The sequence below is a fragment of the Poecilia reticulata genome, chromosome 10 (assembly GCF_904066995.2).
Source record: "Poecilia reticulata chromosome 10, P_reticulata-male-v2, whole genome shotgun sequence".
NCBI lineage: Eukaryota > Metazoa > Chordata > Actinopteri > Cyprinodontiformes > Poeciliidae > Poecilia > Poecilia reticulata.
This window is the reverse complement of record NC_088839.1, coordinates 11,083,820-11,106,658: the sequence shown is the minus strand read 5'-3', so window position 1 is coordinate 11,106,658 and position 22,839 is coordinate 11,083,820. Positions and strand designations below refer to the sequence as shown.

The 22,839-nt window shown below is 41.1% G+C and overlaps 2 protein-coding genes across 4 annotated transcripts in view; both read right to left on the bottom strand.

The window, feature by feature from the left end:
- The window catches only part of LOC103470973 (transcription factor COE1-like), a 76,145-nt gene extending 67,357 nt beyond the window's left edge, over positions 1-8,788 (bottom strand). For all 3 annotated transcript variants that reach the window (XM_081611350.1, XM_081611351.1, XM_081611352.1), the window contains exons 1-6: positions 8,470-8,788; positions 7,409-7,565; positions 6,208-6,271; positions 5,595-5,650; positions 2,643-2,716; positions 1,178-1,246 (exon numbers count right to left, since the gene is read on the bottom strand). In XM_081611350.1, coding sequence (XP_081467476.1) covers positions 1,178-1,246; positions 2,643-2,716; positions 5,595-5,650; positions 6,208-6,271; positions 7,409-7,565; positions 8,470-8,603 — 554 coding nt within the window. In that variant the 5' untranslated portion in view covers positions 8,604-8,788. The remainder of the gene's footprint in view (positions 1-1,177; positions 1,247-2,642; positions 2,717-5,594; positions 5,651-6,207; positions 6,272-7,408; positions 7,566-8,469) is intronic.
- Positions 8,789-17,556: 8,768 nt separating this feature from the next.
- Positions 17,557-22,219, bottom strand: il12ba (interleukin 12Ba). The gene is made up of 8 exons (XM_081611353.1): positions 20,711-22,219; positions 20,305-20,392; positions 19,352-19,639; positions 18,970-19,075; positions 18,585-18,826; positions 18,300-18,472; positions 18,071-18,192; positions 17,557-17,749 (listed from the first exon to the last, which is right to left on the bottom strand). The coding sequence occupies exons 1-8, from the start codon at positions 20,792-20,794 to the stop codon at positions 17,704-17,706; spliced, it is 1,149 nt and encodes a 382-aa protein (XP_081467479.1). The 5' UTR covers positions 20,795-22,219; the 3' UTR covers positions 17,557-17,703.
- Between the last annotated feature and the right edge of the window lie 620 nt (positions 22,220-22,839).

The window sequence follows — 22,839 nt, the reverse complement described above, 5'->3', positions numbered from 1 at the left end:
CGCGCATTAATGACTGACGTGTGGAACTGAAGCTCTCCCGATGTGTGTCCATTAGCTGTGTGATATAAAATATAAACTGTGTAAAGGCAAAAGTATTGCAACTGTTTCAGAGAACACATTTTATGGATCTTAGCACTGACTCACTTTTATATAAGGCAGTTAATCTAACTGGAAGTGCTTTTACATGTTTTGTTCTCGCTACCACTCACACTGCCTCCAACCTCTAGTTCTTGTGTAAATAAATATTAGCTTCTGTGCAAATAACCGCCTGACGCAAGCAGGACTGAAGCTTAAAAGTTTATGAGTGCTGTGATGTTTTCGACATTGTTGTGATTGCTGTGAGCCGTAGCCTCAAGCTAATCTGCAGATGCCAAGAGTTGTTTACTGACGGCAACGTATTGACTGCCTATAGCTTTCTTACACAATCTAATTTCATAAGCTATCCCTTCTAATCTTCATGCATGAACTCCAAATAAACACTTTACATTAAAAGCACAAAAGTTTTCCGCACACACGCACGCACACTTCCAGCAGAGGCTGGACAGTAAATCTACAGGGCTTTTCTTTTTTCCTGACTGGCTTTAAATCACACAAGCCGCAGCATCGCTCAGAGCTAGTTTATGACAGCAGGAGAAAGGCGCACACTTAAGGCCAGTTTGTGTGTGTGTGTGTGTGTGATTGTCAAAACGCAGCAAACAATTTTCAGCCAAGAGACAAACTCTCACATTCACCCCCAGACTGCAGCTGTAACCCAAACTGCTCATCACTTAAGACATCAGCACAACCACACAAACACTGTTTGACCACACTTGAAGCCGAGCTCAACGGCTGCGTGATTGCTCCTGCACTTCATCCACTCGTAGCCCTGGAATATAATTTACAGCTGCTTCGCACGTTTTTTTTTGCTTACACAGAACATTATACGGTCGCTGAAAACAAACAACAACCTGTGGCCTCCGCTTTACGAGGCTTGCGAGGTTTACGTTCTCGCAGACGAAAACGCACATCAAAACCTGCTGGAATCTTGTTTTTTGTGCCCTTTTTGGAACACATTCTCCAGCCTGTGGATTTGTTTTTTTCCCCCATGGCTCATTTACCGTCGCGGGGCACCGTGTTTTGTGTCAGCAGTGATGATGAGGGAATCGTGTCACGGGTTCGAAGGGTGAGGTTTGCTTACCTGTCAATGATGACAGGGTCTGATGGGGTTTCATTCCTGTTGCCGCAACTCTTCTTGTCACAGCACCGACTGCAGGTGAGGGGCAACAGAACAGCAGAGGGGGCAGACCAGGGAGAGGGGGGGAGTTAGTCAGTAAGATGTGAACAACACAATGAACAAAAAAAAAAACAGACACAACTCTAAGGGGAGATGGGAAGACATCTGCAGGTACAGGAAAGAGAAAATGGGGAGTGAGAAGGCGTGAGACTTTTTTGGGGAGTTCAAAAAAGGAGACGAGATGTGGATTTCACGGTAAGACCAGGGCTCGTTCTGTGGATCAGCGGAGTGATTTTCGGCGAAGTTTAGGGGGAGCAAGCTGCAGCGGGGCTAGATACAAACTTGAATTAGCCTCCAGGGCTCAGGTTAGCTCCATTTCTGTCAGACATCACACAACCAGACATCTTATGTTCTCTATTTTTCCTCGGCTCTCGTCGCCCTCCCTCTATCCCGCCCCTCTCTTTCTCTCTCTCTCATTTTGTGCTCTTTCTCTCTCTCTCAGAAGTGGGTCACAGAGTGGTCCCACTGGACCTGGGAAGCGGTGCATGCTGGGTAAAAAGGGGGCTGCATACTGATGTGACGAGTCCTCTCAGAATCATTTGACTGCAGCACGGTGTAACAGTGTACCGTCAACCCACCCCCACCCACCCCATCCCTGAAAGAAAAAGTATCACCACGTCTACCTTTATTCCTCTGTGTCTGAGTGTCTGCATGTCTGTGTCTACCTGCGCCTAACTACATGTGTGCTTCCACTCGGAGGAGTGTGTGGGAGGAGACGAAGGAAGACAACTGAGAGGCTGACCCTCCCCCCCACCCTCCGCGCCTCAATCCCCCCTCCATGCTTTCTCCAGTCCCTCAGGACCACAGGCTTAGAGAGCCAGATCAGATTTCTGATCTCCACTGTTTCCTGCAGCATATGAAAACAAGTGGTCCAAATTGCCTCGTGTGATAACCAGGAAGCCGCTACACGCGCCGCCACCAGACGCTCTCTCTACACGCAACTCTTCCGAGCCGGACGCTCGCTTTGGGATGCCGCGGCAGGGCTTTTGCGTGGCGCTTTGTAATCGATGGCGCAGACGACTTTTTTCGAGCGCGAATGCGCAGCGGCATTTCACGCAAAGTCTGAGTCTGCACATAGCTCGGTGTCAGGACGAGGCAAACTGCCGAGTGTTACGCGGGGGCCTGAGGAGGATGGGTTTGAGTAATGAGCTTTTCCTTGTCCTAATTAGCTGAACATGAGAGGGATCCACACACATGCATGCACGCGCAAAACAGAAATAGGCCAGGGCCCAGCTCTCTCCAACCCACTTTGAGGCAAATGATAAGATTTCTATCATAATTTAGCTATGCGCTTTGTGTCATCTTTTTTTTCCCTTTCTCTCAGTTGTGAAGTGACATAAATAAAGAGCTCGGTATGAGTTTGGCTTACCTGCACATAATCTCATGGGTTAACAGGACCCGGCACATCTCTGGATTTTTATCCTGACCCTCATAGACAATCGCCTAGAAGAGAAACGAGGAACAATTACAGAAGAATTCAGTTCCTACTTTAGTGGATGTTTGTTGCAAGAGGCACATGTAGCTCATTATTTGTTCATTTTTGTGCATGTATGAATATTTGTGGACAAATCTAAGGGCGTCTTTGTTAAAATGTTTAAAAACCCCTAAAATAAAGAAATATTTTATTGCAGTACTATAATCTCACACTGAAAGATTTAGAGAAATCCAGCCTTTAAATTGAATGTGTTTATTAAATAAGAGAAAACAAATCGTGATTTTAGCAGAATTATCACAGTGACAGTTTTTCATAGCTAAACAATTCCTTTAAAATAATTCAACAATATTTTTAAACAATTATTTGTACGTCCCTGTGATAAATTGATTGAAATATTAAATAATCTGTATATTCCAATTTCCCACATCTGACCTGACTTGATTTGGTATGTTGTCAAGTCTCCATAGCAACCATGTAACGACAACTGTAGCACAACTAATGGTTATAGTTTATTGATATCAGAAAAAAGACCAATTCTTTGTCCTACCATCACAAATATAAACAGAAGCTGCAAGTATAACTGAAAATGTGTGATTTGGTCGAAGACGTTTCGTCTTGGAGAGTTTGGTGTTAAAAGAAGGATAAACAAGTAGAAAAGCCCAAACGCACACTGTTACAAAGGATTATACTGCAATGAAGTGGGTGTGTTTCTCTTTCAAAGGTCTTGTTAGCCTTTTTAGAGTTCATTCTATTATGAAATATTTAAAATGTTAAGTAAGAATCTGCTGACCTGTGTTAAAAAAAAAAAAAAACTGAAAATGGGTCATTATTGATTGTTAAGGCAAGTTAAATGATTCAGGACATTTGGCCAGATCAACACAGAAATGCTTCACCAGACACAAAATCAGACGTCTTTAAATCACCGTCTCAGCCCCCAGACCTGCATCCTGTAGAAAATATTTGAAGGAAGCTGAAGATAAAACGCCGTCAGAGAAGACCACAAAGTCTGGATGATCTAGATCTAGTCAAAGATCTCCTCTCTCCGTATGTGTGAGAGGAGAAAGTTTGGAGCTGTCCTACTGGCAAAACGGTGTTCAAAAAAGCTTCATGAGCAGATGCACCACTAATGATGCGATTATTGTTTCAGGTTACAAAGCTATTTTTTTTTCTATTTTTAGTGTGAGATTATGTTACTGCAGTAGAATATTAATATACATTTTGCCTTTACGAGGGTTTCCAACATATTTGTCCATGTCGGTATATTTATATTGGGAGCCAAATATGCGATTGAATAGTTTTCCTTTGGCTATTCTCCCTGCTTCCCTCTGTGCTTTTCCATTTCCTTTCCTTTCCTCCCATGTTATCTCTTTTTCTTCAGAAGTTTCACATCTTATCTGCCTCGTTTCTTGAACCAGATGCATTCTATCTTGGCTTTAATTCAACAAAGCAACAGTGGAAGAAAATATTCCTTTCTCCTTCTTTTTGTAGAGTAAATAGGTCCTTGACACTGTGAGGCAACCAGACCAACCATAATCTTTGCCTAAGCTGCAAGGACGGAATGTGATAAAAATTTTTTAAAAACGATCATTGTGAATTCATGTTTTTTTTGCATGCTGTGCTGATGAAAAGTCAACCAGGACTTCAAGCCAAATAAAAAAACAGAGGGATGTGTGTGTCTTTCATTTTGGTAGAAATGTTTGTCTATCTGGCAAACGCATGTATCGTGGGAATCCAGTCCTCCCGAACAGGAACGCTGTGTTCCGACAGAGACGGTAAGAGGGAAAATTGTTTGTGTGCGCACGTATGTGTGTGTGTGCTTGTGTATCCGCCGCGTGTTCGTACTTGCACGTATGTGTGTTTGCAGTGTACAGTGAGCAGTTGGACTGCCAGACTGGAGTATAGTGCACCATCTGGTCCATGCAGTACGCCGTCCAAAAATCTAGTCTGGTTACCCCACCAACCCCACTCAACATGCTCTCTAGGGCTTGATCACCCCTACAACTCCCCCCACACCCACCAATATACACACACACACACACACACACACACACACACACACACACACACACACACACACCAGGGCTGATAAACATGCATGCACACACATCATCCCCTCCTACTCTTTTCATTCTAAGACAAACTCTCTTCGAGCCTAATGGCACTAGAGGCGGAATTGGCAAAACAAAAGACCTGATATGAAAACAGTGTTGAGGGGGCTTTACTTTACTCCTCGCCGTCTAATTCAGCCCCACGAAGAATTCCCTCAGAGTGCGCCAGCTAACATGTGAACCACTCTGTTTTTTTGTTTGGTGTGTGTGTGTGCGTGTGTGTGTGTGATTGCATTGGCCGCAACAACACTCTCCAGGATAGTTTGTTCTGTTTCACATTGAGGAAATGAGGGTCAAGGTCCTCAAAGAGTGAGCTGGCATGCATCACTGTCTCTCTCCAACACTGACACACAACCACGTCTGCGCCTCGCACAGATATTCACACACACACACACACACACACGCACACACACACACACACACGTACACACATTTTTATACATAAACCACCTCCTAAAAAATAAGCACATGCACACCGTCCTCGCCTGCAGGCTGTTGTGGAGAGGAGTATGAGGACACATGTCCTCTACTTTTTCTGGGCCTCTGTAAATGTGTTCCACAGGTAAGACAGGTCGTTTATCAAGCCGGCTGGGCTGTACTGAAGTTAAGGGTCCCAGACACAGGCTTTGCAGCAAGGCAGGGCGAGTGTGTGTGTTTCTGTGTGGGTGTGCATGTGTGAGCAGGGGGGGTAAACATCCAGATCAGAAGGACATATAAACTAGACTTTTTTTTTTCTTATGTTTCTTTCCTAAAACCTGATGCAGGATTTCCTTCCTACCTGTTTAGTCATGGAGTCAATGAGCCGAACATATAAGTCCTGCTCTGTCCGGATTCCTTCAGAGAGAAAGAGAGAGAGAAAGGATTCAAATGGGGAAAAGTTTGACCCATTCAGACATAGTCATTCTGTTTCCTTTGCTCTTTCAACAAAAAAAAAAACAACACTCCAAACTGTCGTTAATAACTTTCAGTTTGAGTTGCAAAACAGTGAGTTTGGCTGAAACCAAAATGTTCATTTTCTAAATACAATACAAACAATCATAGCAGAAAATATATAATCAAAATGATTTGGTGTTTTCTATATTTGAAATAATTTCTTTCTTTTACTTTTGGTATTTATTACAGCAACACAACAGAATTAATAGAGAGCACGTCTTTTTTTTATTTCTGAGTTAAATAGATTAATAATTAAGAACCAATATATTTATTAATGAAGGCAAATAAATAAAAGTCTTACCAAACAAAACAAATAAATGTAAATGAAAGCAAAACATTTATCTTTAACGCTTCACGAGTTTTAATTTTCTGACTTCTCTCCGTCTCTCTCTCTATATATAGATAAATATATCTATATATATAAAAACAAAGCAAAACAAACAAAACAAAAAACTCACCGTTACTGTAGAGGAGCTGAAGCCTATAATGAATGCCATTGTTGGTCTTTTCCCCCGTCGTTTCCTATAAAAACAGAAGCGAACACAGAGAGAGGCGGTCAGAGCAAACCCTCTCCTCCTCCTCCTCCTCCTCCTCCTGGGACCCTTACAGCGGGAGCACCGCCTGATATTATTTTTAGATAAAAAAAAAATGGCGAAGCTCAAACTCTGATCAGAATCAAATCAGTTCGTTTTCCACTGACAAGATTTGGGGAAAATAAATAAATATATAAATAAATGAATAAACAGGCTTAGTCTGTGATTTGGCGGAAAGTTAATAATTAAACAAACGAGCACGATTCTTTTGTTGTTTTGTGTTTTGAATAAAAGAAAAAAAATATATATATATAACTTTAATAAAAGCTACAAAAATACCGGATCTGTATTGTTTCTTTCTTTCTTTCTTTCTTCTTGTTTCTTCTTTCAAATTTGCATTATTCTCTATTTTCAATGAGCCGCGGCGCAACCGTAAAGTCACTCTAAACGAGCAGTATATTTGGATCTTATTAATAACATTTTAAAAAACTAGTAAGAGCTGCTAATTAATAATTCACATTTTAATTAAAAAAAATCATCAAATTATTGTGATCGGGGTAAAACCCGTAGTAGACGCACCAAGAAAAAAAAATTAATTCTGATGTTTTACTGATGCCACACTGAAGTTTGCTGTGGCTGGTGATATCTGTAGCTTCAAGCTGTAAGAGGAAAACAAGCAACAACAACAACAACAACAAAAAAACCCATCCACCAGGAGCGGAAACTGAGAACCAAAGGTCCCAAACTGGGCAAAAATAAATCCAAAGATGAATGCGGAATTGCTTCGCATTTGATCAAAACATAATCAGCAGTAATAAGAGGTCTGTGTTGCTCTCGTAAGCCACAGCTAAAAATCACATCAGGGAAGCCTTCAAGGAAGAAATGATCCCTGCTGTGTGAGTCTGCCTACTTTGTTAACTCGCGTCTGGTAATTTATCACTTTGACTTAACAGCTTCATATACATCGTGTCAGGAATCAGTGGCTCAGACACGCGCGTCGTTCCTTATTTTGGTTGGTTAATTTCTAAGCGGTGCATTAATTATCAATTATGTTTTTAATCACCTTTATTTTTTTTTATAAGAGAGAGAGAGAATTAAAAAATAAAAATAAAAAATCTAAACTCACCTTTTCTTTCTCCACAAAGTCGACAAATGTGGTCCGTTCTATTTCCACCGGCTGACCCTGTCTGTCGTACAAAGCCAGGACGAAGTGGAAGAAGTTGGACTTGCGGAGGTTGGAGGGCGGCTGCTTCTCGAAGTGCGCCCGAGCGAGACCCACTCCGCTGCGGACACAGGCAAAATCAGCAAAAATAACAAATAAAATGCGGCTACACGGACGGCAGTGAAAAGAAATGCATCTAATAAAAGTACCCCCAAAAAATCTAAATAAATAAATACAAATTAACACGCTAACTGATTCAGTTGCTTATTCCCCATGTCTATATCCAAACTTTAAATTGTTAGGTGACACGTGCACAATTTCATTTAATTAGTTCATTAAAATCGAACAAATAAATTGAGATGTTACATGTGAATCCAAGCAAAAAAAAAAAAAGAAAAGAAAAGTTAAATATACCGATGCTAAATTATTATTGTCATAATTTAGACAAGACAGATGTAGGCCTGTTGTAAATACGCACCAGAAACTTCGAGATTTTGATTAAAAGCAAACAAAAATATAGCATTCTCGCAATGCGTGCAAACTTTAAAAGCCCGCGAGGAAAGCTGCTTCATCTCAACGCAAAAAATGAAAAATGAAAAAATAAATCACTGCGAACTGAGAGATCCAAGCCCAAACTCAGAGCTGACTTTTTTTTTTTTTTTTTTTTTTTACTTTTTCACACTAAAAACTTTGGGGCCAAAGCCGCATTTTTAAACGCCTCGTGCTGGAAAGTCTGTCAAACAGATCTGAAACGCGTCTGAAACAAGTTGAATCCGAGGTGAAAAATAAATAAATAAATAAATAAACAAAAAAACAACAACAACAACAACAAAAAACTTGAGATGCCAGCGGGACCTGAGGTTATCCCACCACTGCGTCCTCTGGGGACGCGTTCTGTCCCCAAGTGAATCCGCCGCTCCGTCTTTAAACGCCGCATATCACAACGCGCTTTTTCTCTCCACCCGCTGTGGTGCCAGCGCGGCGGAACGCGGCGCAGCGCAGCGCCTCGTCCGCCTCGGGCTCACCTCTGGGCGGCTGTGTTGGCGTCCAGCACTCCGGCGCCCTGCATCCATGTCCGAACCGCGTTCATCCCGGCCACCATGGGCTCCTCTTTCATACTACTCCCACTCCTCTGGATGCTCTCGTGGATGCCAAACATCAAAACGCACCTTCACTCTGTCTCTCTCTCTCTCTGTCGTCCTCTCTCTCTCTCTCTCTCTCTCTCGCCTCTGTCTCTATCCTCCTTTTCCCTCTCTTCTCTGCCTCCCCTCCTCGCCTCTCGGCGTCTCCCTTTGATAGCGCTGTCACAGGAGCAAAGTGGCGTGGGTCTATTCCGCTCGGTGTTTAGACGCGCGCGTTCCACTCAAAGTAAACAAAAGATGCGACATGTGGGGAAGAAAAAGGGGAGCTGTCAGCATCCAGGGTTAGCTGCTCCTCATGTTGAGGAAGAATGGGAGGCAGCAGCTGTGAAGAGGAGCGACGTGAGAGCGATGAAAGGGGGAAGCGCAGGATGAGAGTGCGCGCTGAGTCGGCGACAGTCCCCCCGCCTCTCCTCCTCGGATCAAGGTACAGCTGATAAAAACAAAACAAAAAAGAAACAAGCAATAAAAAAAAAAAAAAAAGGATGTCAGTTTTTGCAACAAACAGGGCCAAAGATGAAAGATGAAACAGTTTTCTCTCTTTGCTCCGTCGCTTTCAAAGCAAAAGTCCTCCTTCCGGCTCAGATGGATAAAAACGGAAGATTAGCGCAATTAAGAAGGCGGTCCTGGGTATATCCGCCGCTCGGCTGCGCCCGCTCCTGCTCGGGTGATTTGCGCTCTTTTCACTTCCCCTGAGGAATCACTTCGGACCATCTCTGGGATGCCAAACAGGAGAAACTATAGTAAAGCGAAGGAGGCGTGGTTTCTGGGAACGCCTCTCTCCCTCCCGAGCTCCGTTAATGACACGGACAATCAGCTGTCCACCAACCCGACCGGAGCGCGGCCCGTGTCCCCGCCTCGCTCCGGCGCAACGTCCCGCCCCGGCCACTTAAATCTCGAAGCCGTCCCGCGCACGCCCCGCCGCGAGTGCGTGCGTCTCGGTGTGGGTGCGCATGCATGCAGTGTTTTTTTTGTTTGTTTGTTGTTGTTTTTTTGAGTGCACCTCTGCGCTTTGCAATTCATGTAACTGTTGACGACAAAAAAAAAAAAAAAATCAAACCCGACTCACGGGGAGGACATCAGTTTAATCCCCGCAGTTCTCACGCTGAGTCTGAAGTAAGGAGAAGACCCGGGGAGCTTGTTGGAACATCTTTTCCCTGCCGCGATTTCCCTTCAGCTCACATAGGGATAGACAAGAAGAAAAAATAATAATAATTGAACAGATGTTTAACTGAGTGTTAGGGGGGGTATTTTTTTTTTCTTCTCTCGTTGTTTTCTGGAGGGAAGCGCATGCGTTAAAGGGAGATTTGCGCCCAGATTCAATTGCGTTTAAGTGGGGGATATATATCAGATCAGTGCAGGATGAGAAGCTGACATTATGCACGCTTGTTCTTTGAGAAAAAAAAAAAACAGAAACATTTCAAATTCAATGTTGAATTTTGCTACTAGAGCTTCAATTAGCTGTGCGGCGCGGTCCAAGTTCTCAACTCTGGCAGATTAGGAGCTTAAGAAAGTTTCCATCGTGCCAACCGCTGCGCACAGTTTACTTTTTTCTCTCTCTCTCTCTCTCTCTCTCTCTCTCTCTCTCTCTCTTTCTCAGTCGGTTGGTTTGAAATTAGCTCTTACTAGATGCACTTCAATTCTTGAGGGAGTGTATGCTATAAATCCAGAATAAATATGAGGATTAAATGCTAAACTGCGCTAGGCCGTGTTAAAAAAAAAGTGCTAAAAAAAACAAAAGATTAACAAAATTTGCAGGCTTATAGAAGCGTAAAACTGTACAGTGGTTGACATCGTTTTGCTCTGTTTTTTGGGGGGGGGGGTTTGCACAGCAAAAAGCAGAGCGCATCATTTCTCGCTGTTGGACTGTAAAAATGATTTTTTTGTATTATTTCAATTTTAAATAAACATTTTTTTCTTGAAAATGTAGTCCTTAATAATGGTTAAAAACTCTTTGTTGTGGTACATCCTGCACAAATATTTTTATTAGAACTTAACTAAACAATATAGTCTACCGTTTTTTATGTTGTGTCCATTGAGGCTGATATATTTTACATGAGTGTTATTATGAATGAATGTCAACATAATGAACATTAAGAACTAATAAAAGCCCTTATGGCTCATAAACTGACTGTCACTGTCAAGTTTTTATCCAGCTTTAGCTAGTTTAGCAGCAGTGCTAATGCTAACGTAAAGCTGAACTTCTAAAATCTCAGACGGTGGATAAAATAATGGAACATTCTAGATGTAGATGTCAGCAATACATTCACACATAACAATACATTGTTTTTCATGTAAAACGTTTAATACTCGTTCGGTAGCATTAGCTAGTTTAGCAACACAGAATGCCAGATCTAAAGTAGCTAGCAAGATCAACATTTTAACCCCATAGCAGCTGTTGCTTATAGGCAAAACACAAATGTGAAAAATGTTGAAATACCAACCTTTTAGAACAGGTGTAGGTCTTTCACTAGTTGTATCACTTAACCAATACAGCACAAATGATAAAGTGCCGTACTTTAGCACAGCACTAAAGTATGTGCTTCTCTTCTACAGGGTTAAGAAGCCCTGAGACAGTTATTTCAATTTAATTAAGTCGTGGTTATGAGTAAACGATTAACGTAAATGTTGATTAAAATCTTTGAAATTTCATCCCCCAGCTTTGTTTCTTCATAACATGACATGGCTGTTATATATTTTTAAGACTTTAACCAGTTCGATCATTTTAGTGGTTAGGTTGGAATTTATTTTAGTTGCTAAATTTATGTATTTCCTACACAAAAAGTCAGAATAAAATCCATCAATATAAAAACGCCACTATCAATTCAATTTCAACCTGTTTGTTTTATTACTCCAATCAAAGTCATTTCTAAATCATCAAATGAAATATTCTGGAGGTTATGCATCAGCTAAATTCAGCTAAATGTTAAAAGATGAAAATAGTAAGATTAGTTTCTACTGTATCAGATGAAAATCTAAAGACAAACTACTGACGGCATTCACGCTTTGCCATGACAGACTAAGAAAAAGTTCAAATGAACTAAAATCGATTTTTCGGTGGGGTTGGCTTTAAAATTATGTGCTTGCAACTCAAGTGATGCGGCGATATTGCGCCTTTCTCCAGACTATATACCGCCGCTGCTCTCTGCGGAGTCTGACGAATAAATGCCATAAACGGTCAAGGTTAGACACCAAACCCCAGCAATCATCCCATCATTGTCTCGTCTGGAGCTGTTTATTTATGTCTCCTGCTGTGGGAGGAGAAATGTGAGCACCCTACCATTACACGATACAATAAATAGTGATAAATAAAAGCAACGGGGGATAAAATGTCTCTCTCGCACACGCACACACACACGCGCACACACACACACACACACACACACACGCACGCACGCACGCACGCACGCACGCACACACACACACACACACACACACACACACACACACACACACACTCTTTCCGACGCACACACATGCTACACAAGTCCAGAGTCATCCTTCAGCACATTTGTTTCATTGCGGCCCCGGCCTTCGCCAGGATCTGTCCGCCTGGGTCGGCATGGACACTGCAGGCCTCTGGGGTGGCTTTATATTTAGATCCCCGAGCATCAACACACACACACACACACACACACGCACACAGACACAGACACCGTTAGTCCAAACATCACCGTCTCAGTGTCCAAAAGCGGAGATGTCAGAAGCCAGGCCCGATGTTTCAACCATGTTAATGCAGCGATTCACTAACTGCACGGCAGCCTTGCAGAATATAGATCTGATCATTAGCTCCACGCAGATATGTGCGCACCATTTTAACCATGTGCTGACGCGCCTGTGCGTAAAGGGAACACGGCGATGCGTGTTGGAGGCTTTTTAAAAAGCGTTAAAACCTGAACGTGTTTACAGCGATTTAGGGTTGGGAGCTTCAGCCCCCCCATTCTCCTTCTGTACAGCCAGATGATGTCGTAAATCAAGTTGCTTGGTTGATATTATGCTCTGACCGAATTGAAACCTCGAAACATAATAATGGATTAAGAAAAAAAAAACTGTCAAGCATGGACCTTATGTCGGACAATATGCTCCTTAAGTCTCTACATAAAATACGTGGACTATATTAAGTTTTTATGTTTAACTACATTCGGCAGAAATGATGTGTGGACAATTCACAAATCTACAGGACTGCAGAAAGAAATCAGGGCTTCAATAGAACCTAAATATCTACGACAAATATAAGAAATATAACCAGGGGAATAAACAAGTGACTTTACAAGCAGAACTCGCCGAGGCCAGGTGAAGTTTGCAACGCTGAAACCTTTTCTTCAGGTCATGCGCGCTAACTCACCCGTAACCAATGCGATGCTGCCACCTCGTGGGCGAAAAAGGCATTACAACAACTCGCGTCATTAACTTTTAAAAAGCATAATCGATTAAAGACGTGTACATAGCTCCCACCTGCGCAGAGTGAGAGTTCTGTGCCAAGCATCTGTAATGACCAGCTCACAAGGTCAGTTTGGGTTCATGTGGGTTTATTACAGAATGAAAACAGAACTGGTCCTGTTGGCAACAAGCTATAGGCTGTTTGCTCACAAACATTCAGTTTCAAGGTGATGATGCTCCAGAAGTCAACCTGTAACCCAGAAAATAAAACACTGCAAAGCTAAAGGCAGAACTTTACACATACGAATCAACCGCCTGACTAAAAAAAAAAAAAACACTTTAATCAACATCAGCCTAATATGAGGAAATAACGGGAATAAATTAGGACAAATGCTCATATTTTTCCCTTTAATCTGGGTAAAATTACACGTAGGCTCAACACATCAGGTACACATGACGAAAACAGCATTTTGATTTAGGTTTGCCTTAATTAAACGTTAGAGATTTAGTCTGGTGTGCTGCTGATTGTTGAATTGAGAGCGAGCACCATGATAAGATTAAAAAAAGAGCTGTCTAAGGTCTTCAGAAAGAAGACTGCAGTAGCTTTTTACTAGATTTAAACAGATCCAAAATAATTAAAATCAGACATTCAGACATGTGGGGGAAAATGTGCAAAACTGGAGGATCTTCAAAACAGAGAAGATCTAAATATCTGGCTTCCTAAGCAGACATTGCTTCCATTTTAGGGCTAAAAGCCCTAAAATGTTATCCCAGGTCCTATAACAGGCGCTTGTGTCGATGTGAAAGTGCAGAAGTTTAACTTTGATGGGAGAGAAACCTTGGCTCCCTGAAAAACATAAAAGCCAACTTAAAGTTTGCCAAAGAGACGAAGGCACTAGTCAGGATTTCTGGAATAATAATATGTTTGAACAGATGAATTTGAAATGGAATCAATGATTCTTCAAGCCATGTCAGAAGAAAATAAAACACTATGTGTTTTTATTTTCTTGTTGTTGATTTGTTTTTTAAGGATTTTGTAAGACAAAGTATATACTGTGGATCGATTTAAACATTCTGAAATGGTCAATTATTAGGAAGAGGCCAGACATTGAGTATCAAAGGAATTTACCAGAAAATTTCAAGCTGACTTGATTTTGTTATTTGCGCTGCGAATGAATCCCCGTCTTCTTTTTGAGTCGGCTTTCTGTGCCTGAGCATAAACGCCTGGCCTTTCTTGATCGCAGGGACAGAAGGACTGTTCATTGTGAATTAGTTTTCATAATGACTAGAACACTGTCAAAGGGATCGAAAGGGCACCGCTTGTGAAACGCGGTGCTAACCCTGACCTCATCTTCTCTGTGATATTTAAAACGAAGCTTTAATTCCTGTTCATAAAAGCCTGTTCTGTCAGGTTTTTATGAAAATCAGTCACATCAAGCTTGAGCCTGAATATCAGACAAATGTTTTTGAGACAGTCTAACCATCTTATTTGGTGTCCTACTACTGACTTATTTATATTCAACACAATATTACTGAACCACGATTGCAGTTTTTTTTTATGCCGTTTCATGTTAAAAACCACACAAAAAAATATTCTGTTTAAATAGCAAGAGAAAAAAAATTAGTTAAATATTTTTTGTTTGGGTGGAATCTTCTCCACGCTGCACTAAACACTAAACCTTTTAGTTAAAACGATTATTCCAGTTTTTATCCATACAGCCGTCTCTCAGTGCCTTACAACAATTATCTTTACGCCTGGAACTTTTCACATTTTGTCTCTTTAAAAACAAACAAACAAACAAACAAAAAAACATGATGGACTTTTTTTTCCCCAACAAAGTGCTGTATGTACATTTTCACAGATGTTTGTCACTTAACTGACGTCAGACGGCAACAGCTGTCAGAGAAATCACGTGACTTTTGTTGTTACATTATGGAAAAAAAAACATTCACAGTGTCTTTACAGTGTGATTAAGTACAATTTGAGCAACATTTTCAGTGACTGTTTTGAGAAAATAACACATACATCTGCCAAATTTTCCTAAATATGAAAACACATCTTAAGATGATCCTGTTTTTAACTTTAAATTTAGAAAAATAACTGAGGCAAAAATCCAATTATTTGGGGAGCGCTTTCAAAAATATACTGCCCAACTTCAGCAACAATCCCATTTTGAACAAAATGTTTTAACACACACACATATATATATATGTTTTTTTTTTAACTTACTGCATAGTTACAAGAAAACTGGAGAAATAAAGGCAAGGATATTTCCCAAATAATATGTCAAGGGTGAGCCGTTAAACGTGAAAAGGCCAAGCGGAGTCAGAATTAGCTCCTCTTCTTGTCATCTGGGTTTAGATCACAAGGCCTTTCTGTTTATAGATGAGGAAGTGAGGAGTGCGTTCACCACAACCTCCTGACCCACAGAGTCATTAAAAAAAAAGAGCATTGCAGGTGTGAGGTTGTCTGTTTGGGCTTTCCTTCCATGTGAGGTGGAAAGTCGGTGCAGGTCTCATCAGTGTGACTGCCTGATTAGGAATTTCTCATCGTCTAGATGTGATTTGATTTCAGAACAACAAACACACACATATCGGTGTGATGTCCTTCTGTGTTCATCAGTAACAAAAAGTCCCCTTGTACTTAGGAAGTAGGCTTAAAAATCACAAATTAGCTCCACTTCTCCAAACTTATGATGTCTGTAAAATGAAAGATTCAAATTTAAGCAATTTTCTGATTTGTAAGAAAAAATAAGAGTTATCTGGTTTCTAGAACTAAGGTTTTAAACTATGTAATATCAATGCATATATATGTAGTTGGGAAGCTAGAAATGAGGAAAGGAAATGTTGCTGCAATTTTTTGAAGACTGCCATGAATAAAAAGTGTGTAGAGATGCTCTGTTTGGACAACATATCCAGGATTACAGCAAGCAGAGAACATTTATTTAAATCTTCCACTGACAAATAAAATACAATAAAATCTCATCTCCAGCTTCCTTCTCCTGCTCTGACTCTTCAGCATCTCCTTGTCCGGCTGGTCGGCGGCTTCCTTTAAGCATCATGAAGACCAACCTAGGTCAAAAACTTCCATGTGTTTTATCGGGATTTTATGTGACAGACCGACACCAAGATAAAATCAGAAAATTGAGGCACTTTTATGCAGCTGTCTTGGGTCAGTACTTTGCAGAGCTACTTTTCGCTCAATGCCAAAATGTTAAAAACTAAATGCCATGAGAACCGAAACACATCTTTAAAAAAAAAAAAAAACACACACACGGTCTTTACCAGTGAGCACATCTACAGTCTGAAACTTTGGTTCTTCTTGACAAAATAAATTCAAGCTCCGTTAAATTAGATGGATCATGTCTCTATACTGCAACTTCAAGTCCTCCCACAAATGCGCTCTCTTGGATTTAGGTCTGGACTTTTTCTTCTTGTGTTTGTCTACATCGTTTTCTTTGTGGTTTTTCCAGGGCCTCCCTGCATTTCGCTCCATCTACATCTGAACAACACCATCAGGCAAGGTGGGTGAAGCGTCTTGCCAGGGACACAAACGACGAGGTCAGGTGGACTAGGAATTGATGCCACCACCCGTGCATACGCCGCTACGTACACTCATACTGAATAAACAGAAAATAATTTAGATGCATTGTGGTATTTTAGAAACCTGACATCTGTTAATGTATCGGGACAAAACTCTGTGTTTGCCAAGGGAAAAGTCACTCCTGATTGACGTCTGCTCTGTTCACGGCAAAGAGTCGTCATAACCAGGTTGTCTTGGTAACAGCTCCCACACTTGGCTAACACTGCAACGATCCAATGGATTCTGGCCTTTGCAGTCATGTCACTGGTGACCTCTGATAAAAACATCAAAAACGAATCAGAGATTTGAGGTCCCACAAAGAGAAAATGTTGTCGGCAGCGTCGGGACGCTGAAACATGTGGATCCACGAGTTGCTTTCATTTCTTTAAAGGCCAAAGTGCCGCAGTTAGATCATCAAAGCTACTATTGTGTTATAGTATGAGAGCTTCCTCTCACGGGATATTTGAGGAACCACGTCTGAGCTCAGTTTTCATATTACGTTACTATTGATAGAGGGAGTGTGATGTCTGCTCTGTTATGCCACTGCCCTATTTGTCGTTTCCCTCAAAGCTCTTTTTTTTATGACAGAACCGGCAGAACAAACAGCATTTCTCATAAACGTGATTTGGTGCCATATGAAGAAAGTGATATATGAAGCTGGAAATACCTGATGCTGGTAAATGTTCAACAAATACAGTTCAAAGTGCACTGATTGTTTTTTTTTTAGTTTGTCATAAAAAAGGGGAGTGGAGTTTCAATTAAAAAAAAAAGTCTGGCTGTGATTTATTTGGTTTGGGAAAATGTGTAAAACCCAAAGCAGCTGACGTCATGTGCACCAATTGTCCAAACAGAAAAAGGTCTAGCTGCCTCTAAAATATAAGAATTGTGCAAATAGAAAAAAAAAAAAAAATTCAGCTAAATGAAATAGTTATTCCTGGAAGCTGGATTATAACAACTGTAACATCGAAAGAAACACAAGACATAGAAAGCAGTAAAGTCATGCAATCGGATGAATATCAAGCAACTTTGCCACCTTGTTTTATTAAATCATATATTAATAACTTATAGCTTACAAACAATGCACTATTTAATAAGTTAAAAGCGGGACAAGAAGTATGAGATGTCCACTAGGATCTTCTTTCCTCAAGTCGTGTCACTCATTGCTGCTGTTTCCTCTTTCTGTTTCCCTCACCCCTTTTCAATCTGTAACAGAGAGACGCTATAAATTACTCACTCGACTTCAACTTCAGCACAGCAAAGTTTCTGCAGAAACTAAAAACAACAGTGTGAAAACCACAAAGGGACACATGTTGGCAGGTACCCAGGTACAAAAAGCAGAAGTAAGCCGACCCGCAGCAGTTTTTGCAGAAAACTACAGCTAATATGAAGATGTGCGCAGTTTTACTGGGAGGAAGAGAAAAAGTGTGACATGTGGAGAAACGGTGATGTCAGAACGTCTCAGTTTCGCAGGAGGTTAGGGGATGAATACGACACTCTCATATGTCGCCACTGAGAGGCACTAACCTGACGTGGGTCCATTCGCTCCACTCTGAGTCACAGAGAGCATCCTTCGCTCGGACACACACGACCTTAATCTTTTGCTTCACTTTAAACTGGCAGACGTCAGAGGAAGACAATATGGAGGCCTAGAAAATACACACAAAATAACAGTTTCTCTTATCATTTGATCCATTATAATCGTTTTATTTTGTTTACTCTGCTTTAACTCATCCAATGTAGGAATTAGTTCTACCTTTGAATGCTTCAGCTCTGTGCATGGGTTTTCACACTTTCTGCACTGACGGCTGAACTGCGAGATCTGGAACGTCAGAGGGAAGTAGGAGTACGGCGTGTTCCACGAGCTCGGGTAGCTCCACTCTACCAAGGTTTTGTTGACCTTGCTAATCCTCACCTTGTCCGGTTTCACTGACCAGGAGAGGACGCACAAATGAAAACAGTATGAATTCAGAGCACGCAAAAAAAACATAGAGATTAGAAATCGCACCCATAAGCAAGGCAAAGCGACAAAACGTCTCACCTATTTCCGACAAGTAAAACTGCTTAGAGTAGCTCTCCAGCAGAAACTGATGGGTCCTGACAAAGACAGTGACCTGGACCTGCCGTCTCTCCTCGGCGTACGGGCAGTGCTGCCAGTCCAGGCAGGAAATACCGGACCCGCCGTCGTCCACAGAGCAGCTGAAGTTGCTCTGAGCTGACGAGCACATCCACTGGTGGCGACTGGGCTCCACAGAGCAGTGGCTGTTCTGCCCATCGGACATGCTGAAATGGGCAAGTGAGTTTGTTCAGACGATGCAGAGAACATCAAGAACAGCTATTTAACAGAAGATCTCACTGTCTACGGTAGGCAGAGTGTCAAATCCGAGAGCCAAAGAAAAACCACACCTGCAGTGACGAGAGCTTACCGTTGAGCTTTGATAAATGCAGCTTTGCCAACACGTTTGCTGTCCCATGTCCAAGAACAATGAAACTCCCCATTGTAGTTCTGAGTGGAACACTTCAAATAATCCTCTAATGAAACAAAAAAAAAATGACAGGAGATGGTTTAGGGCAGTGGAGTCTCAAACTCCAGATTTCAAGGGTCGATGTCCTCCAACTTTTGTCTCTCTACTTCAATGTTAGCTTGTTAGAGCTGTAAAGGGCTTGGCTGCATTGCCAGTGAGGTAGTTTAGCTATTTAATTGAAGTGTGTAGGACAAGGGACATGTCTAAAAGTTGCAAGACACCGACCCTCAAGGAATGCAATTTGAGACCACTGGTTTAGGGATAGAACTGAGCAAGACAGTACGTTGCTGGTTTTTGACAAGAATCCTCCGTCTCTTGGTTTCTTTTTGCTGGATCAGGACCTCGGTGTAATTTAGGAGCGTTCCATCCGGGCTGTGGCACGTGTAGTTGCCCCCTCCCAAGCTTTCCACTAACCGCACCAGGTACCAGTTTCCTCTCTGCGCCTCCTCTACTCCATTCTTCTTCCAAATAATATCCTGGTTTGTGTTGTCGCTCGTCACAACGTTCTCTGGCATCTCCAGGCAACTGATTGGCTGTTGTCCCGGCTTGCCATCGACTTCCAGCACCAGAACTATGAGGCGGCAGTCCCACACATATTCAGAAAAAGAAAAACGTGAGATGCACTCAAGAAAACAAAATCGTACTTGGAAGGAATTGAAGGGGTTTGAGCTTGATCACCCCAAATTATTAACCGGGTTGTAAGAAACTTAAAAAAATAAAAATAAAAAATCAAATCTGATCTGATCTCATAAGCAAGTTATCTATTTTCAGGAACATGTTAATGTAAGAAAAATAAATATTTTCTGCATGTTGTGAAATAGCTGTAGTTAAAGGTAAGAGAGATTAAGACTAAAAGCAAACTCAAGGACAAACAGAGTACGGTTAATGCGTTCCTTTTAATCCTTTTGAACTTTCCACCCACAGGCAGTGTAACACACCGGAAATTGTTGCATTGCTTTCAAAGTCTCAAATTTAAAATAAGAATCTAAATTCTGCCGTTTGAGCAAAACCAGCTGCTCTACAGTCACTAATCCCTAATATAAGACGCTAATAAAATGTTAGACAAACAAACTGTTTCCTTTCTGTCCTCTCTATAAATAATTATCTAAATGATAAATTTTAAAGAGACAAGAGTGTCAGTTGTCAAAAATTGTTACTGTTATGTTATATAATTGCATTCTAGAAAATTGTGTTTACAATAAAGAATTCATATATTTTTCTAAATATGAACCATACCGTTTGGCTGGAGAGTCCAGTGAGTTGTTGGGTTTTGGCTACTGACCAGAAGAAATGCACACAGGATGCTGACAACAAACAGCTTCATCTGAATCACAAAAGGAAGAATAAAAAGCAGAGACAACATGAATAAAAAAAAGAAAACTATTACCGAATCAAACAAAATTCATAGTATACAATGTACCTTCCATAAAACTGATGCCAAGATTTAGAAGTACAAGAATTGAAGTCAATGAACTGAAATTTAGTTTTATCTGAAATCACAGCAACCGTTTCTTACTTTTTATATATTTCTTAAAACATACAAATCCAGATTAACATAATTCTTGCATGTAGCAGTAATTCATAATTACATTTTTTATTCTATACAAGACTATTATTACAAGACAGCCTGAAGTTTGCTTACCTTATTTTCAAGCCTCAGGTTTGATGGCTCTCCTGTCTTCCTCTCAGTTTTATACGGTTCTCTCATTTTATGAACTTCTTTCATTTCCCTTTTTGCCAGGAACAGAAAAAATCCAACTTCACTTTCTATGCTTCTGGATTGGGAGGAAAATGATCTATGATTTTATTACTCACTTCTACTAAATTGTTTCGCTGGGTGACTCTTTAAAGAGCGGTATTCTTGGGTTTTTGTACCCTCCAGTTTTCATGTGACCCGATGGATGATTACAGCAACGCCACTTGGTGCAGTCCCTCCTTGTTTACTGTCAGGTTGCAAGGATGTTGATTTTTCCTTCCATTTTCATTTTGCTAAAGAGCCATCTGTTAGTTCACAGCCAACCTGGTGCAAGCATACTATAGGAAGACAGCTATCCTATCTGTCTTCTGAAATTTCTATTCAAATAGTCCCAGATACGCCCAGGGTTTTTTTCTCACAGGAAAACCGAAACGCCTTGACCCAAATTAGTGCAGCAAAACTTACTAAGGGTGTACTACGTCTGTGAGGTTATAGGTACAAAACAAATGCCAGTCTTCTTTGGATTACTCAAATTTCTCCTCATAACATGTCACAAAAAAAGGACATTTTACGGCACATTCAATCAATTAATGTTAAAAGGATGATTAAATCGCTGACTGTATTTACTGTACTTACGAGTTTGCCGTGAAATCATAATCTACAATGCAGGTGTGCCTCCAGATATTATAAAATACTGTAAGAGTTTAGGAAAAATTGACTTTGAGGGTTAGGTTCTACCAAACAAAGTTACTGAATTAAGATCTATGATTACAGCCTTTTTTGCCTCTTTAATTAAGTTTATCATCAATAATACTGATTGTTTAAAAAATGAAACAGAAGTAATTTTTATAAAATTAAACTGTGATCAACGGTCGGCACCACATGTTCATCTGCACCTAGGTAACTGGTAGTAAACATCCCATTGTTTTTGTCATACCTACATTTATTGATAGTCAAGTCAAAGATTAATAAGTGAAGGTAAATGCTTGATTTTATGTGTGTAAATTCCAATTATAGCTTTATGGCAGCATGAAAATATGTGCTGCAGCAACTACGGTATTTACATTTAAGCCCCTTTTCAAGTTAATGTTTTTTTGGGGTTTTTTAAAAGCATTTTCCTGAAGGTAGATTTTCACAAGCACGGTCATCACTCATCCGTTTTCCATGTGCAAAATGCGTCCAGCACAGCTTTCACACTCAACTCATATCCAATGAGACTCTGTGCCACTCATTCTCCCTCTGGCTGCGGAAGACTTGAAGTTTATTTGTTGTTTCCCGCAAAGAACCTTTCCTTATGTAGGACTCGTTGGATAACTTTCTTGTCCGTCGTCTTTGCCTCAGTGTTATAAGGCAAAAATAACAAAAAAAATATCTTAGGTAACGTATTTGTTTTTTTCTTCTTCTTTATGCCGGTTGGTAAACAACATTTCGATGCGCACTACCGCCATCTGTTGGAATGGAGTGTGAATCCATCCATCCATCCATTTTCTTTCACCCTTGTCCCTCAGTGGGGTCGGGAGGGTTGCTGGTGCCCATCTCCAGCTAGCGTGCCGGGTGAGAGGCGGGGTACACCCTGGACAGGTCGCCAGTCTGTCACAGAGCAACACAGAGACACACAGGACACACAACCATGCACACACACACACACTCACACCTAGGGGCAATTTGGAGAGGCCAATTAACCTGACAGTCATGTTTTTGGACTGTGGGAGGAAACCGGAGTACCTGGAGAAAACCCACGCATGCACAGGGAGAACATGCAAACTCCATGCAGAAAGACCGGGGCTGGGAAATTGAACCCAGAACCTTCTTGCTGCAAGGCAACAGCTCTACCAACTGCGCCACTGTGCAGCCCCGGAGTGTGAATTGGAATGCCAATTACAAAACATTGAGCTCCACTACCTCCGCCATTACGACACTGTCTATTTTGTCGTCGGTTTGCTCTACTTCCGCCACGAGGCAGAGCCGGTGTCATGTCAATAAAATAAATAAATGAATAAATAAAATACATGAAATGCGCACGTAGATGACTGCATAAAAAAGAAATATTTACAAAAAGTGAAAAAAAAAAACTG